Raw genomic sequence first — 18,361 nt, forward strand, 5'->3', positions numbered from 1 at the left:
GATCTTTAAGATTGGACTACCCCTCTAAGTCTGAATTTCAAGGGTGAAGAGTAGCAAATTTTGAAGCAAGTCATAGTTGTTATAAAAAAAATAAAAAAAAAAAAAGGGGTCACTTTATGAGCTTTCATCCTACCCCTACCACATTTTTAGGCTGCTTTCACACCTCCGGTTTTTGCTGAGCAGCCCAATCTGGCTCAAAAACCTATGCAATGGATGCGGCGAAAAAAACCGCATCCTTTGCATAAGTTTTTACATGCAGCCCGTCCGTTTTTTGATGGTTGTGGCTGGATACTGAGCATGCTCAGTTCAAAAAAAAAAAAAAAAAAAAAAAAAAAAAAAAAAAAAAAAAAAAATCGCATGTGGCGGCCGGATGCGGTTTTTGTCGCAGAACGCCGCATCCGGCGTCCATAGGCATGCATTGGAAATCGCGCCGCATCGCGCCAGATGCGGCGTGATGCGTTTTTTTCGCCGCCCAAAAAAATGTGCCAGGTAACGTTCCATTCGGCCGCTGCATTGGCTAAATATGCCGCATCCGACAAAAAACGGACGCAACGTAAGGCCATGCGGCACAATACGGTGCTAATGCAAGTCTATGCAGGAAAAAACGCAACCAGCGGCAAAAAAAAAACGGTTACGTTTTTCCTGCAACGCGCCGTATTGTGCCTCTCAGCAAAAAACGGATGTGTGAAAGCAGCCTAAGAGACAGCAAAGGTGGGCTGTAATAAAGGGAGGGTGGCGGGTATGATCATCTATAAGATATGCAGGATTTTGGTAAACCTATTCCAGCTTAGTACTGGCATAAATTCTTACTTCTTATACACAAAGCAGAGTCCTTTTTTCCTCATTTATCCAGCCATCCATAGTATATTTTTTTCCCCTTAGGCATCAATACATCATAGGGATCGATGCAGGAATGGATCCCAAAAATGTAAATAGGATTGTTCCTAAATGCAGCATATCAGTTATCATACCAGATTGGGTTTAGATCTGGATCAGTAAAAGCTAAAAGCACCTGTCAGGCTACAACTAATGTATGGAAGCGGTCACTGACCGATTCCACTGCTGAATGTTCCCTATTCACGCACACAGGTGGACCTACTGGCGCACCTGTGTGAGTGAAACGGCCGTCGTTCGGCACCTGCTCCTTATTGTTCTATTGGAGCTGTTCTTTTAAGAACTTGATGGAATAAAGCAAAACATTTTTTTCCCCTGGATTTAGGGTGATGATATCTTTTTGGAACCCCACACACACAGTATATTGTATAGTTTGTAATCTCTCGCACACAGCCCACCTGTCCTCCACAGCAGTGGCTCCCAGTAAGTGCATGCCGTCCTCTATGTCATCAAACACCCGGGCCAGCTTCTCTTCTCTCTCGTGTAAAGCCATTTTTGCCTCGTCCAGCTCTTTGTTCATTTTATCATACTCCTCTTGGCTGAGCTCTTTAAATGCTACACAGAGGGTCCGGTATCCTTCCTAAAATATCACAAAACTGGTATTGATCAAAGGCGAAGAATGAACTACATTCCTGTCTAATTACTCTTCATACAAGCTCCAGCCCAGGCCTGTACAGGCGTCATACATACCAGTGCATTCTGCTCCACATGAACCTTAATGCGCTCAATCTCATCCCGGGCCACTCTGTGAAACACTGAAGAGTCGGCTCCTTTGCAGAAAAGGAAAATTTTGCCTGAAATAAAAGCAGCAAGTTAACAGATGACAAAGGCCGCGGGCACCGCTACAGAGGCCCGCCTTACCCCCGAGAGCGACAGAGGCCGCCATAAACGGGAGCGCGACAGAGGCCCGCGTACCCCGGAGAGCGACAGAGGCCCGCGTACCCCGGAGAGCGACAGAGGCCCGCCGTACCCCGGAGAGCGACAGAGGCCCGCCGCACCCGGGAGCGCGACAGAGGCCCGCCGCACCCGGGAGCGCGACAGAGGCCCGCCGCACCCGGGAGCGCGACAGAGGCCCGCCGCACCCGGGAGCGCGACAGAGGCCCGCCGCACCCGGGAGCGCGACAGAGGCCCGCCGCACCCGGGAGCGCGACAGAGGCCCGCCGCACCCGGGAGCGCGACAGAGGCCCGCCGCACCCGGGAGCGCGACAGAGGCCCGCCGCACCCGGGAGCGCGACAGAGGCCCGCCGCACCCGGGAGCGCGACAGAGGCCCGCCGCACCCGGGAGCGCGACAGAGGCCCGCCGCACCCGGGAGCGCGACAGAGGCCCGCCGCACCCGGGAGCGCGACAGAGGCCCGCCGTACCCGGGAGCGCGACAGAGGCCCGCCGTACCCGGGAGCGCGACAGAGGCCCGTCGTACCCGGGAGCGCGACAGAGGCCCGCCGTACCCGGGAGCGCGACAGAGGCCCGCCGTACCCGGGAGCGCGACAGAGGCCTAGTGTGAACACACCATTAAAAAGAGGTTTCCCAATTATGGAGAACTCTTATCCCACGGCTGCAGGTTTTTTATAAAAAAAAACACGCGCTTTTGTCACCCTCCTTCGGTCCAGCATTGAGTATCTGCCATTGTTTCGGTGACTGTTATTCTCCGCAGCACTGACAACGCTATAGCCATATCAGAGCTCAGCGGTTCTTTCCTGGATGACAGCATGAACCACACGAAGCACTGAGCTTGCTCTATGGTGGCAACGCTGTCTACATGAAGTCAGAGCCGCAGACATTAGACACAGCGCGGAGCAATGGCGGACGGTCAGCGCTGGAGCCAGTGAGGTGAGCAAGACAGATTTTTAGGTTATTTTAAAAGCACCAATCCAGCTCTTTTTTTTCCCCAGCACTGGAGTGGCGCTTTTAATCTAAGCCCCGTCATATACTCAATCCCCGGCGTCTTCCCCTTTTACTAATGCTGTTCCAGTTCTGCGGCGCCATCTTGTGCTTATAACTTCTGAATGACGGGAAGTCACAAGTTCTCAATACAAGTCTATGAGTGCCAGAATGAGGCTCCCATAGACTTGTATTGAGCTGAACAGAGATTTTTTTTTTTTTTATACATTTCATTGAATTGTAGAAATAAAGAGGAGAATAATGCACAAACTAATCTGCAGACCTAAGATTTTCCAAGGACCAAACCTTTAATACAAATTATGGACCCGGGAAAACAATGAAAAAGCCATGTTCTATGTGCATAGAACACTAAAACCTAGTAGGAAAACTTCACCAAAGTCCACAAATTTAAAAGCATACCTTTACTGCGCACACACCAGTCTAATATATCCAGTGACTGACCGGATTCTCATGCTCTGTAACATTCACTAAGAGGGTGGTTCTTCCTCATCAGCACTCTGCCAGTACTATGGGTGCTGGAACTAAATTTTCCCCTTACATCCCAACAAAAGTTCCCCATTTTGGAGGTGGGGGTCCCAGCTGTCCAAGTTATCGCCGGTCCTGTACAGCATCTCCCTGCAGCACTACTTTAGCAGATAGTGGCAGAGAGGTCCTATCCCATGCAGACAATAGGACAATATCATAAATATCTCTTCTTATGACCACTACATTTTTTTTTTTTTTAATTTCACTGCCATATTTTTACAGTCTAAATAAAATACCCAAAGCTCATATAGTGCCATCAGCTGAACATGTGAGCGCGGCTGTTTGCACGGTGCCAATCCCACTGTGCCAATGTTTGTTAATAGAGGAGCTTTCTTCTCAGTAATGATGACGAGTACGCCATTCATTTATCCCCCATATCTACCTGTGTTTGTTCTAACGAGCACGCTCATTCTCCGCCTCACCGGATCAAAGTTCAGCACGTGAAGGAGCTCGTACCTGGTAATAAATCAGAAACATCTATAAGCGGAGGTTATACAAAAGAGATCTTAAAAATCTCCATAAGGCAGAAATATACTCGCTCTCCTTTAAGACAATGTATAGAATTTAAAGGGGTTGGTGTGAGAATATAATATTGATGACCTATCCTCAGATCGGGGGGGGTCTGACGCCTGGCACCCCTATTACCCAGGTGATAATAGCTCCAACGGTGAGAACGGGGCTGACAATTACAAGACCTCATGTAACAGCTGCTGCCAAGAGCTGCAGATCGGCTCATATTCTCCTAAACTGGAGCAGATCCGCAGCATACAGCACCGGCTGCTACACACCGAGCTGTGCACTTCATTCCCATTCAATGCTTACATTCAGCTGACAGAGCTAATAACTGATCATACAGGATTTAAGGCCCCTATATACATTAGACTGATGTTATCTGAACCCGCCAATATCGCTGGGCTCGGCCAACAGTCTCATGTGTATGGAGATTGCGGACGACTATTGGTAGGGGAGATGTTGATCGTGCATGTCCGATATATGACACCTGGTTGCTTTGCTCTGCTACAGATAAGGCCCACAGAGCTACAAGGGCGCCCTCCCCCCCTCAGAGGTGTAAGGGCGCCCTCCCCCCCTCAGAGGTGTAAGGGCGCCCTCCCCCCCTCAGAGGTGTAAGGGCGCCCTCCCCCCCTCAGAGGTGTAAGGGCGCCCTCCCCCCCTCAGAGGTGTAAGGGTGCCACCCCCCCCTCAGAGCTGTAAGGGTGCCACCCCCCCCTCAGAGCTGTAAGGGTGCCACCCCCCCCTCAGAGCTGTAAGGGTGCCACCCCCCTCAGAGCTGTAAGGGTGCCACCCCCCCCCTCAGAGCTGTAAGGGTGCCACCCCCCCCCCTCAGAGCTGTAAGGGTGCCACCCCCCCCTCAGAGCTGTAAGGGTGCCACCCGCCACCCCCCCTCAGAGCTATAAGGGTGCCACCCGCCACCCCCCGCTCAGAGCTGTAAGGGTGCCACCCCCCCCACCCCCTCAGAGCTGTAAGGGTGTCACCCCCCCCTCAGAGCTGTAAAGGTGCCACCCCCCCTCAGAGCTGTAAAAGTGCCACCCCCCCTCAGAGCTGTAAAGGTGCCACCCCCCCTCAGAGCTGTAAAGGTGCCACCCCCCTCACAGCTGTGTGGGAAGCCCCAACACCCCTCAAAGCAGTATGGGAGCTAGCCCTGCCCTGCGTAATGGCCGTGTCTGACCGTACAGGGACATGTTCTGATCATACCACATCTCCTGGGCAGGGGTGGACGCGAAATAGTATACAGACAATATAGCACAGGATCATACCTGACGATTGCGGTCCTATGCTGGGGGCCAGAGCCATATGCGCTTTACCTCAGAGTTCCTCTGCGCGGCAGCGGAAATCATCTATGCAAAGCTTCACCAAAGGCAACAGCCGGCAAATCAGAGGTCAGCAGGTGACGTCGCTGCATGACGTCACCTGCTGGCCTCTGATTGGTCGTTGTCTGTCAATGGTATCGCTTCGCAGAGAGTTCCTCTGTGTGATGGCGGAAATCATCTGAAGTAAAGCGCAGATGGCTGCGGCCTCTGGCATAGGGCCGCAATCGTCAGGGGGCCTGCATTAATATATATATATATATATATATATATATATATATATATTATTTTTTCTTTGTTTAAAATATTTATATTTTGTATGTGAAAAAAGGGCATATTACTACAGGCTGGGACATTGCTAAAGAAGGGGACATGGATGGGCACAAGAATAGACACATTGCTACAGGAGACATGGAGGGGCACATTACTACAGGATGGGGACATGGAGGGGCACATTACTACAGGATGGGGACATGGAGGGGTACATTACTACAGGATGGGGACATGGAGGGGTACATTACTACAGGATGGGGACATGGATGGGCACATTACTACAGGATGGGGACATGGATAGGCACATTACTACAGGGGACATGGATGGGCACATTACTACAGGGGACATGGATGGGCACATTACTACAGGGGACATGGATGGGCACATTACTACAGGGGACATGGATGGGCACATTACTACAGGGGACATGGATGGGCACATTACTACAGGGGACATGGATGGGCACATTACTACAGGGGACATGGATGGGCACATTACTACAGGGGACATGGATGGGCACATTACTACAGGGGACATGGATGGGCACATTACTACAGGGGACATGGATGGGCACATTACTACAGGGGACATGGATGGGCACATTACTTCAGGGGACATGGATGGGCACATTACTACAGATGACGAGATGGGCACATTATTATGACTGTGGGGGGGGGGGAATCATTATTTCCTCTTCCATTCCAGCAGTCATTATCAGACAACTTTTTGTTATTAGAGCTACAAATACCACAAAATTATGGATTTTTCGAGAAGTGACACACCACCTTAGTTATGCTTTTTTTTTTTTTTTTTTTTACAAATTTTGACACATCACGCTCAAAAGGTTGGCCATCACTGTCATAGAGCAAGGAGAGGTACAAGTGCGATATACGGCTTGTACACCACTCCGTTTGCTCCTTGGTATCCTCGCTCATCTCATTTCTATGTCTTCCTCACCCCCCGTCCATTCGGCTCTTCTCCCCTCTTCAATCTTAATCTCCGTCCATTTGCTTCCCTTTTTACCATCAATCTGTCACCTGCCACGTTTATCTCCATACGTCTGCCTCATAATGGTGATGGAGCACTACGAGGAGATGGAGCGGGTGGCCGTTATACTTACACCTCCATCTCGTTCTTCTGATTTTTCACCCTCATAACGTCATTTTCCGTTCCCATGTATGTAAATCCATACCTGAAATAAATGAGACGTAAACCTAAATAATCAGGATCTGAATACATCATAGACATTGGGCACGTAGAATAAGGCAGTACCTTTACACAGGAGAACAAAGAATATCACTATTCAAAATATAACACTGTTCCTTATCTGCAGTGAGGAGCCTGAAGCCACAAGTGTGGGGGCTTCACCCAGCGTTACAGGGTCTCCAGCCGGCTCCGCAAATGCAAGTGGACCTATAAAGCCTCTGCTATACCAAGGCCAAGTCAGGAGGATCGCCTGATGGGCTCTTATACAACACAAAATAATCTGACCATTGCCATCAGTCAGAATCGCCGAAGTTAAAAATATAAATTATACGTAAATGTATACGTTTTTCCTGCATTACACAATGGTATAATCAATGCAAGAAAGCCAAGGCTGGACACATCTGTACTCTGATGGACGGCTGTAACTCACCCATAAGCTCCTGTGATAAAAACAAATTATATACCATAAGGTAAAAGGTTTTATATATCCATCTGCACGTTTATTAGATTATGCAGACAGGGCCAGAAAACTGTGGACAAGGACAATCACCGACATGTACTGGGTACGTGATTTACAGTCCTAAAGTGCTCCATACACAGACTAAAGTTAGCCGAACAGATGTTGGAGGACAGTCATGTTGAGAACACAAACCAGAGAGCCCAGAGGAGGAGGCAACAGACAGGGGAGCCCAGAGGAGGAGACGACGACGACAGAGGAGCCCAGAGGAGGAGACGACGACGACAGAGGAGCCCAGAGGAGGAGACGACGACGACAGAGGAGCCCAGAGGAGGAGACGACGACGACAGGCAGGGGAGCCCAGAGGAGGAGACGACGACGACAGGCAGGGGAGCCCAGAGGAGGAGACGACGACAGGCAGGGGAGCCCAGAGGAGGAGACGACGACAGGCAGGGGAGCCCAGAGGAGGAGACGACGACAGGCAGGGGAGCCCAGAGGAGGAGACGACGACGGCAGGGGAGCCCAGAGGAGGAGACGACGACGACAGAGGAGCCCAGAGGAGGAGACGACGACAGAGGAGCCCAGAGGAGGAGACGACGACAGACAGGGGAGCCCAGAGGAGGAGACGACGACAGACAGGGGAGCCCAGAGGAGGAGACGACGACAGACAGGGGAGCCCAGAGGAGGAGACGACGACGACGACAGACAGGGGAGCCCAGAGGAGGAGACGACGACAGACAGGGGAGCCCAGAGGAGGAGACGACGACGACAACAGACAGGGGAGCCCAGAGGAGGAGGAGACGACGACGACGACAACAGAAAGGGGAGCCCAGAGGAGGAGACGACGACGACAGACAGGGGAGCCCAGAGGAGGAGACGACGACGACGACGACGACGACAACAGACAGGGGAGCCCAGAGGAGGAGACGACGACGACAGACAGGGGAGCCCAGAGGAGGAGACGACGACGACGACAACAACAGACAGGGGAGCCCAGAGGAGGAGACGACGACGACAACAGACAGGGGAGCCCAGAGGAGGAGACGACGACGACGACGACAACAGACAGGGGAGCCCAGAGGAGGAGACGACGACGACGACGACAGACAGGGGAGCCCAGAGGAGGAGACGACAACGACAACAGGCAGGGGAGCCCAGAGGAGGAGACGACGACGACAGACAGGGGAGCCCAGAGGAGGAGACGACGACGACAACAGACAGGGGAGCCCAGAGGAGGAGACGATGACGACAACAGACAGGGGAGCCCAGAGGAGGAGACGACGACGACGACAACGACGACAACAGACAGGGGAGCCCAGAGGAGGAGACGACGACGACAGACAGGGGAGCCCAGAGGAGGAGACGACGACGACAACAGACAGGGGAGCCCAGAGGAGGAGACGACGACGACAACAGACAGGGGAGCCCAGAGGAGGAGACGACGACGACAACAGACAGGGGAGCCCAGAGGAGGAGACGACGACGACAACAGACAGGGGAGCCCAGAGGAGGAGACGACGACGACAGACAGGGGAGCCCAGAGGAGGAGACGACGACGACAGACAGGGGAGCCCAGAGGAGGAGACGACGACGACGACAACAGAAAGGGGAGCCCAGAGGAGGAGACGACGACGACAGACAGGGGAGCCCAGAGGAGGAGACGACGACGACGACGACGACAACAGACAGGGGAGCCCAGAGGAGGAGACGACGACGACAGACAGGGGAGCCCAGAGGAGGAGACGACGACGACGACAACAACAGACAGGGGAGCCCAGAGGAGGAGACGACGACGACAACAGACAGGGGAGCCCAGAGGAGGAGACGACGACGACGACGACAACAGACAGGGGAGCCCAGAGGAGGAGACGACGACGACAGACAGGGGAGCCCAGAGGAGGAGACGACAACGACAACAGACAGGGGAGCCCAGAGGAGGAGACGACGACGACAGACAGGGGAGCCCAGAGGAGGAGACGACTACGACAACAGACAGGGGAGCCCAGAGGAGGAGACGATGACGACAACAGACAGGGGAGCCCAGAGGAGGAGACGACGACGACGACAACGACGACAACAGACAGGGGAGCCCAGAGGAGGAGACGACGACGACAGACAGGGGAGCCCAGAGGAGGAGACGACGACGACAACAGACAGGGGAGCCCAGAGGAGGAGACGATGACGACAACAGACAGGGGAGCCCAGAGGAGGAGACGACGACGACAACAGACAGGGGAGCCCAGAGGAGGAGACGACGACGACAACAGACAGGGGAGCCCAGAGGAGGAGACGACGACGACAACAGACAGGGGAGCCCAGAGGAGGAGACGACGACGACAACAGACAGGGGAGCCCAGAGGAGGAGACGACGACGACAACAGACAGGGGAGCCCAGAGGAGGAGACGACGACGACAGACAGGGGAGCCCAGAGGAGGAGACGATGACGACAGACAGGGGAGCCCAGAGGAGGAGACGACGACGACAACAGACAGGGGAGCCCAGAGGAGGAGACGACGACGACGACAACAGACAGGGGAGCCCAGAGGAGGAGACGACGACGACGACGACAACAGACAGGGGAGCCCAGAGGAGGAGACGACGACGACAGACAGGGGAGCCCAGAGGAGGAGACGACGACGACGACAACAGACAGGGGAGCCCAGAGGAGGAGACGACGACGACAACAGACAGGGGAGCCCAGAGGAGGAGACAACGACAACAGACAGGGGAGCCCAGAGGAGGAGACGACGACGACAACAGACAGGGGAGCCCAGAGGAGGAGACGACGACGACAACAGACAGGGGAGCCCAGAGGAGGAGACGACGACGACAACAGACAGGGGAGCCCAGAGGAGGAGACGGCGACAACGACGACAGACAGGGGAGCCCAGAGAAGGAGGAGACGACAACAGACAGGGGAGCCCAGAGGAGGAGACGACGACGACAGGCAGGGGAGCCCAGAGGAGGAGACGACGACAGGCAGGGGAGCCCAGAGGAGGAGACGACGACAGGCAGAGGAGCCCAGAGGAGGAGACAACGACAGACAGGGGAGCCCAGAGGAGGAGACGACGACAGACAGGGGAGCCCAGAGGAGGAGATAACGACAGGCAGGGGAGCCCAGAGGAGGAGACGACGACAGACAGGGGAGCCCAGAGGAGGAGGAGGTGGAGACGATGACAGGCAGGTGAGCCCAGAAGAGGGAGAGACTACAACAAACGGGAGCCCAGAGGAGGAGGACACAACAGGAGACTGATAGCAACTCTCTCATTAACACCACAGGAGTGCTTGGCTGACAGCAATTTAATGTATATGGGGTTAATATAATATAAAATTAATATACAAATTGAATGTACAAATCAAATTAATCTCTGAGTGTGATAAAGCTTGAGATTCTTGATGATTTCCTATAAAAGGATAGGATCGGCTGTATAACATGCTCCAGCCCCTATACCCCCGGACAGGCAGTATAATAAGGGGCTGGAACATGTTGTACACCTGATTGTAAAATGTCATTCTCTGCCCCATAGGCATACATGTGTAGAGTGGGGAACACAACTAAAATGTGAGGGAGACGCCTCCCCTCATTGCCACCTAGAGCTACAAATACAGTCCCCTACAGACTGCCCCTGCTGCCGTATCTGCAGAGGCTGCACATTAGTAATAAGAAGAAATAGTGGAACATTTCCTTTTTAATGCATCTTTTTCTGCTGAAAATGTAAAAAATGTTTGTGTTTTTATACAAATGGAATAAATTTATCTTATAAGATTATCACTAAAAATAGACCATGCTGTTCTCAAAGGAGAGCAGCAGGGGGCGCTACCACCCCGGAGATCATCAATCCCATCATATGAACTATAGTACCCAGAGGTGGAGGATTGTGAAAGCAGACAGCTGTGCGGCTGCTGACAGCGCTAATGACCCCACTAAACGGAAGCCCGTGCTCTTCACACCTTACGGAAGCGCTGAGAAAGTGCTGCAAATGCATGCGACATCATTCATTACACCTGCCGAGCCGGCAATAACGGCACCTGGAGATACACGGAGGACGCCACATCTGCAGCTACTGCGAGGACCGCCCGCACTGCGAGGACCGCCCGCACTGATAGCTGTGGAGTGCGGTCAGTTCACTCTATACATGACCTCCGCCGCGAGCGCCGCATACATCACACGGGACCTCCGCCACGTGCTCCGCATACATCACACAGGACCTCCGCCGCGAGCGCCGCATACATCACACGGGACCTCCGCCACGTGCACAGCATACATCACATAGGACCTCCGCCACGTGCACAGCATACATCACGGGACCTCCGCTACGTGCACAGCATACATCACATAGGACCTCCGCCGCGAGCGCCGCATACATCACACGGGACCTCCGCCACGTGCACAGCATACACCACACGGGACCTCCGCTACGTGCACAGCATACATCACACAGGACCTCCGCCGCGAGCGCCGCATACATCAAACGGGACCTCCGCCGCGAGCGCCGCATACATCATACGGGACCTCCGCCACGTGCACAGCATACATCACACGGGACCTCCGCCACGTGCACAGCATACATCATACAGGACCTCCGCTACGTGCACAGCATACATCACACGGGACCTCCGCTACGTGCACAGCATACATCACACAGGACCTCCGCTACGTGCACAGCATACATCACACGGGACCTTCGCCGCGAGCGCCGCATACATCACACGGGACCTCCGCCACGTGCACAGCATACATCACACAGGACCTCCGCCACGTGCTCCGCATACATCAAACAGGAGCTCCGCATACATCACACAGGACCTCCACCAAGTGCTCCGCATACATCACACAGGACCTCCGCTACGTGCTCCGCATACATCACACAGGACCTCCGCCACGTGCTCCGCATACATCACACAGGAGCTCCGCATACATCACACAGGACCTCCACCAAGTGCTCTGCATACATCACACAGGACCTCCGCCACGTGCTCCGCATACATCACACAGGAGCTCCACCAAGTGCTCCACACATCATACAGGACCTCCGCCACGTGCTCCGCATACATCACACAGGCTCCACCACATACTCCGCATACATCACACAGGACCTCCGCCACGTGCTCCGCATACATCACACAGAACCTCCGCCACGTGCTCCGCATACATCACACAGGACCTCCGCCGCGAGCGCCGCATACATCACACGGGACCTCCGCCACGTGCACAGCATACATCACACGGGACCTCCGCTACGTGCACAGCATACATCACACAGGACCTCCGCCACGTGCTCCGCATACATCACACAGGACCTCCGCCACGTGCTCCATATACATCATACAGGACCTCCGCCACGTGCTCCGCATACATCACACAGGACCTCCGCCGCGAGCGCCGCATACATCACACGGGACCTCCGCCACGTGCACAGCATACATCACACGGGACCTCCGCTACGTGCACAGCATACATCACACAGGACCTCCGCCACGTGCTCCGCATACATCACACAGGACCTCCGCCACGTGCTCCATATACATCATACAGGACCTCCGCCACGCGCTCCGCATACATCACACAGGACCTCGCCACATGCTCCGCATACATCACACAGGACCTCAGCCACGTGCTCCGCATACATCACACAGGAGCTCCGCCACGTGCGCCACATACATCACACAGGACCTCCACCAAGTGCTCCACATACATCATACAGGACCTACGCCACGTGGGCCGCATACATCACAAGGAACCTCCGCCATGTCCTCCGCATACATCACAAGGAACCTCCGCCATGTCCTCCGCATACATCACAAGGAACCTCCGCCATGTCCTCCGCATACATCACAAGGGACCTCTGCCATGTCCTCCGCATACATCACAAGGGACCTCCGCCATGTCCTCCGCATACATCACAAGGAACCTCCGCCATGTCCTCCGCATACATCACAAGGAAACCTCCGCCATGTCCTCCGCATACATCACAAGGAACCTCCGCCATGTGCTCCACATACATCACAAGGAACCTCTGCCATGTCCTCCGCATACATCACAAGGGACCTCTGCCATGTGCTCCACATACATCACAAGGGACCTCTGCCATGTGCTCCGCATACATCACAAGGGACCTCTGCCATGTGCTCCGCATACATTACAAGGGACCTCCGCCATGTGCTCCGCATACATCACAAGGGACCTCCGCCATGTGCTCCGCATACATCACAAGGGACCTCTGCCATGTCCTCCGCATACATCACAAGGGACCTCTGCCATGTGCTCCGCATACATTACAAGGGACCTCCGCCATGTGCTCCACATACATCACAAGGGACCTCTGCCATGTGCTCCGCATACATCACAAGGGACCTCTGCCATGTGCTCCGCATACATTACAAGGAACCTCCGCCATGTGCTCCGCATACATCACAAGGGACCTCCGCCATGTGCTCCGCATACATCACAAGGGACCTCTGCCATGTGCTCCGCATACATCACAAGGGACCTCTGCCATGTGCTCCGCATACATTACAAGGGACCTCCGCCATGTGCTCCGCATACATCACAAGGGACCTCCGCCATGTGCTCCGCATACATCACAAGGGACCTCTGCCATGTCCTCCGCATACATCACAAGGGACCTCTGCCATGTGCTCCGCATACATTACAAGGGACCTCCGCCATGTGCTCCACATACATCACACAGGTGAAGTTTAAATTAGCCCACTTTTACATTGTTACCAACATTTATAATGTAAGTGTAAAATACAATTTGCAGAATTTCTACTGGGACTCACTTTTTGGCTCCGGTCACGAGAGCGATTTCATCAGGAGAAGAGGAGATGTACGAACACTTGTTCTCCGATGATACATCGGGTCCGTCAGTCTGACACTCGTCCCTCAGCTGCACCGTATGGCACAGGCACAGCGCCCGCAGGAACAGCTCTTCTCTGTCCTACAGGGCATGAGAAACATCAGCATAGCACAGGCACAGCGGCAAATCGTATATAGCACTACGGACATATAATATATACACAGTGACGTCACACAGGACTAGGACCTGCTGCAGACTATAGAACGTTATAAAGGCCTGGTCACATTATAGAGTAATGTGGCGTCAGGTCCTACACACGACTATTACCATTGTGCCGTCATATTCTGCGACTTTCACTTCTGTATTTACAGCCTTAAATATACTGGATCACATGCGCCACCAGTGAGATTTCCAGATCATGTCATAGGGTAACCTTTGTGCTTAACTATTAACCCCTTCACGACCTTGGACGGATCTATCCGTCAAGGATTGTGTCCCATTAAGCCCCGCCCCCTGCCGCGGGCAGGCGGCGACGGTCGGCACACATATCAGCTGTTTTCAACAGCTGACATGTGTGCCTGCATGTTGCGAGTGGAATCGCTTCCACTCGCAACATTTAACCCCTTAAATCTCGCTGCCAAAGTCTGGCAGCGAGATCTATATGCGCGCGGCCATGTTTTTTACTTACCGCCGCCCTCACCGGAAGTCACGTGAGTGATTACGTGACGTTCGGTGGTTGCCATCGTAGCACAGGGTCATGTGATGACGCCTGCAGCTACGAAGTTTCACTTTCGTTTTTCCTCGGCCCAGAGCAGAGGGAAACCGGAAGTGACTGAATCTGCTGTTTACAGCTGTGATCAGCAGATAGATAACAGCGATCGGATTGCTGATCGCTATTGCCCCCTAGGGGGACTAGTAAAATTAAAAAAAAAAAGTAAAAAAAAAGTTTTAAAAAATAAAAACAAAAAAAAACCAAAACTAAAAGTTCAAATCACCCCCCTTTCACCCCATTGAAAATTAAAAGGTTTAAAAATAAATAAATATACACATATTTGGTATCGCCGCGTTCAGAAATGCCCGATCAAAATATAAAATCAATTAATCTGATTGGTAAATGGCGTAGTGACAAAAAAATTCCAAACGCCAAAATTACGTTTTTCGGTCGCCGCATGTTTTACGCAAAATGCAATAACAGGCGATCAAAACGTAGCATCTGCGCAAAAATGGTACCATTATAAACGTCAGCTCGAGACGCAAAAAATAAGCCGTCACTGAGCCATAGATCCCGAAAAATGAGAACACTACGTGTTTCGGAAAATGGCGCAAAACGTACGCCACTTTTATTGGACAAACTTGTGAATTTTTTTAACCCCTTAGATACAAGTAAACCTATACATGTTTGGTGTCTACAAACTCGCACCGACTTGAGGCATCACAACAACACATCAGTTTTACCATATAAAGAACACAGTGAATAAAACATCCCAAAAACTATTGTGCGATCACACTTTTTTTTGCAGTTTTCCCACACTTGGAATTTTTTTGCTGTTTTCCAGTACAATATATGGTAAAACTTATGGTTTCATTTAAAAGTACAACTCGTCCCGCAAAAAACAGACCCTCATATGGCAAGATTGACGGAATAATAAAGTTACGGCTCTCGGAAGAAAAGGAGCAAAAAACAAAAAAAGCAAAAACGGAAAGTGACCGGGGGCTGAAGGGGTTAAAGGGAATTAGTCATGAAACACCCCCCCCCCCCAAAAAAAAGAGAATTTTGTTTACTTACCGTAAATTCTTTTTCTTATAGTTCCGTATTGGGAGACCCAGACATTGGGTGTATAGCTTCTGCCTCCGGAGGACACACAAAGTACTACACTAAAAAGTGTAGCTCCTCCCTCTGAGCCTATACACCCCCTGGAGAACCAGATCTAGCCAGTTTAGTGCAAAAGCTGAAGGAGAATAGCCACCTACAAGTAAAGACAGAGCAAGAACCGGAACAACCGGAGACTCTGTCCACGACAACAGCCGGTGATAACACGCGGAACAAGAAATTGCCAACAGGCAACAGGGAGGGAGCTGGGTCTCCCAATACGGAACTATAAGAAAAAGAATTTACGGTAAGTAAACAAAATTCTCTTTTTCTTTATCGTTCCTATGGGAGACCCAGACATTGGGACGTCTCAAAGCAGTCCATGGGTGGGAATAAACAGAAAAACTGAGAAGTAGGCAGAGCCTAACTTCACAAATGGGCGACAGCCGTCCGAAGGATGCGTCTGCCCAAGCTCGCATCTGCCGAAGCATGAGCATGCACTTGGTAGTGCTTTGAAAAGGTATGCAGGCTAGTCCAAGTGGCAGCCTGACAGACTTGCTGAGCCGTAGCCTGGTGCCTGAAAGCCCAAGAGGCACCGACAGCTCTGGTCGAGTGTGCCTTGATCCCCGGCGGGGGAGGCACCTGAGAACACTGGTAGGCATCGGAAATGGTCGACCTAATCCAACGAGCTAAGGTCGGCTTAGAAGCAGAGAGGCCCTTACGCCGACCTGTGGTTAGCACAAAAAGAGAGGTGCACCGCCTAAGAGCAGCGGTGCGAGACACATAGATCCGGAGCGCCCGCACCAGATCCAGAGTATGCAACGCTTTTTCAAAGCGATGAACAGGAGCCGGACAAAAGGAAGGCAAGGAAATATCCTCGTTAAGGTGGAAAGGAGAAACCACCTTAGGGAGAAAGTCCTGAGTTGGACGGAGAACCACCTTGTCTTGATGAAAAAAACAAAAAAGGTGACTCCGAAGAGAGCGCAGCCAAATCAGAGACTCTCCTGAGGGAAGTTATGGCCACTAGAAAGACCACTTTCTGTGAAAGACGAAACAAAGAAACCTCCCTAAGAGGCTCAAAGGGGGGTTTCTGCAAGGCCGTGAGAACCAAATTGAGGTCCCAGGGATCCAAGGGCTGCCGGTAAGGCGGAATGATGTGAGACGCGCCCTGCATGAAGGTGCGCACTTGAGCCAGCCTGGCGATACGCCGCTGGAACAGTACTGACAGAGCCGAGACTTGTCCCTTGACGGAATTGAGGGATAGTCCTAGCTGCAGACCCGACTGTAGAAAGGACAGAAGGGTCGGCAAGGAAAAAGGCCAAGGAGCATGGCCGGAAGAGCGACACCAGGACAGGAAAATTCTCCAAGTCCTGCGATAGATTTTGGCTGAGGAAGACTTCCGAGCCCGAGTCATAGTGGAAATGACTTCAGGAGGAATACCAGAAGCCGTTAAGATCCAGGACTCAAGAGCCACGCCGTCAATCTGAGAGCCGCAGAATTCTGGCGGAAAAACGGACCTTGTGAGAGAAGGTCTGGACGGTTCGGAAGATGCCACGGCACCTCTACGGACAGATGGAGCAGGTCTGGGTACCAAGCTCGCCTGGGCCAGTCCGGAGCAATGAGGATGACCCGACGGCCCTCCATTCTGATCTTGCGCAGAACTCTGGGCAAGAGAGCTAGAGGGGGAAACACGTAGGACAGACGAAACTGGGACCAGTCTTGAACCAGAGCGTCCGCTGCAAAGGCCTGAGGATCGTGGGAGCGAGCCACGTAAACCGGAACCTTGTTGTTGTGACGGGATGCCATTAGGTCCACTTCTGGAGTGCCCCACTTGCGGCAGATTGACTGAAACACTGCCGGATGCAGGGACCACTCGCCACTGTCCACGGTTTGACGGCTGAGATAATCTGCTTCCCAGTTTTCCACGCCTGGGATGTGGACTGCAGATATGGTGGACTTGGGAGTCCTCCGTCCATTGAAGGATGCGTTGAACCTCCAACATTGCCAGGCGGCTGCGTGTCCCGCCTTGGTGATTGATGTAGGCAACCGCTGTCGCGTTGTCTGACTGGACTCGGATGTGCTTGCCCGCCAACAGGTGGTGAAAGGCTAGGAGAGCTAGAAGCACAGCTCTGGTTTCCAGCACATTGATCGAGAGGGCTGACTCGGACGGAGTCCAAGTGCCCTGCGCTCGGTGGTGGAGACATACCGCTCCCCAGCCGGATAGACTGGCATCCGTGGTGAGGATCACCCAGGACGGGGCCAGGAAGGAGCGCCCCTGAGACAGAGAGAGGGGCCGAAGCCACCACTGGAGAGAGCTCCTTGTCTGTGGCGACAGAGCCACTAGCCTGTGCAAGGAGGAAGTCCGCTTGTCCCAACAGCGGAAAATGTCCAGCTGCAGAGGACACAGATGGAACTGGGCAAAGGGAACAGCCTCCATTGACGCCACCATCTGACCCAGCACCTGCATTAGGTGCCTGATGGAATGACGGCGGGGCCTCAGCAGAGAGCGCACCGCCAGTTGGAGGGACTGCTGTTTGACTAAGGGCAGCTTCACAAGTGCCGGCAGAGTCTCGAACTGCATCCCTAGGTAAGTGAGCCTCTGGGTCGGAGTCAGAGTGGATTTGGGCAGATTGACAAGCCACCCGAATTGGGCTAGAGTGGCAAGAGT

At 53.1% G+C, this 18,361-nt stretch overlaps 1 protein-coding gene across 1 annotated transcript in view; it reads right to left on the reverse strand.

The window, feature by feature from the left end:
* LOC142251825 (phospholipid-transporting ATPase IG-like) overlaps positions 1-18,361 on the reverse strand; it is a 223,007-nt gene that overhangs the window by 59,108 nt on the left and 145,538 nt on the right. The window contains exons 14-18 of the mRNA XM_075324873.1: positions 13,867-14,024; positions 6,540-6,611; positions 3,702-3,775; positions 1,585-1,688; positions 1,293-1,474 (exon numbers count right to left, since the gene is read on the reverse strand). Of these exons, the coding sequence (XP_075180988.1) occupies positions 1,293-1,474; positions 1,585-1,688; positions 3,702-3,775; positions 6,540-6,611; positions 13,867-14,024 (590 nt within the window). The remainder of the gene's footprint in view (positions 1-1,292; positions 1,475-1,584; positions 1,689-3,701; positions 3,776-6,539; positions 6,612-13,866; positions 14,025-18,361) is intronic.

This window comes from Anomaloglossus baeobatrachus, chromosome 9, assembly GCF_048569485.1.
Source record: "Anomaloglossus baeobatrachus isolate aAnoBae1 chromosome 9, aAnoBae1.hap1, whole genome shotgun sequence".
NCBI classification, from domain to species: domain Eukaryota; kingdom Metazoa; phylum Chordata; class Amphibia; order Anura; family Aromobatidae; genus Anomaloglossus; species Anomaloglossus baeobatrachus.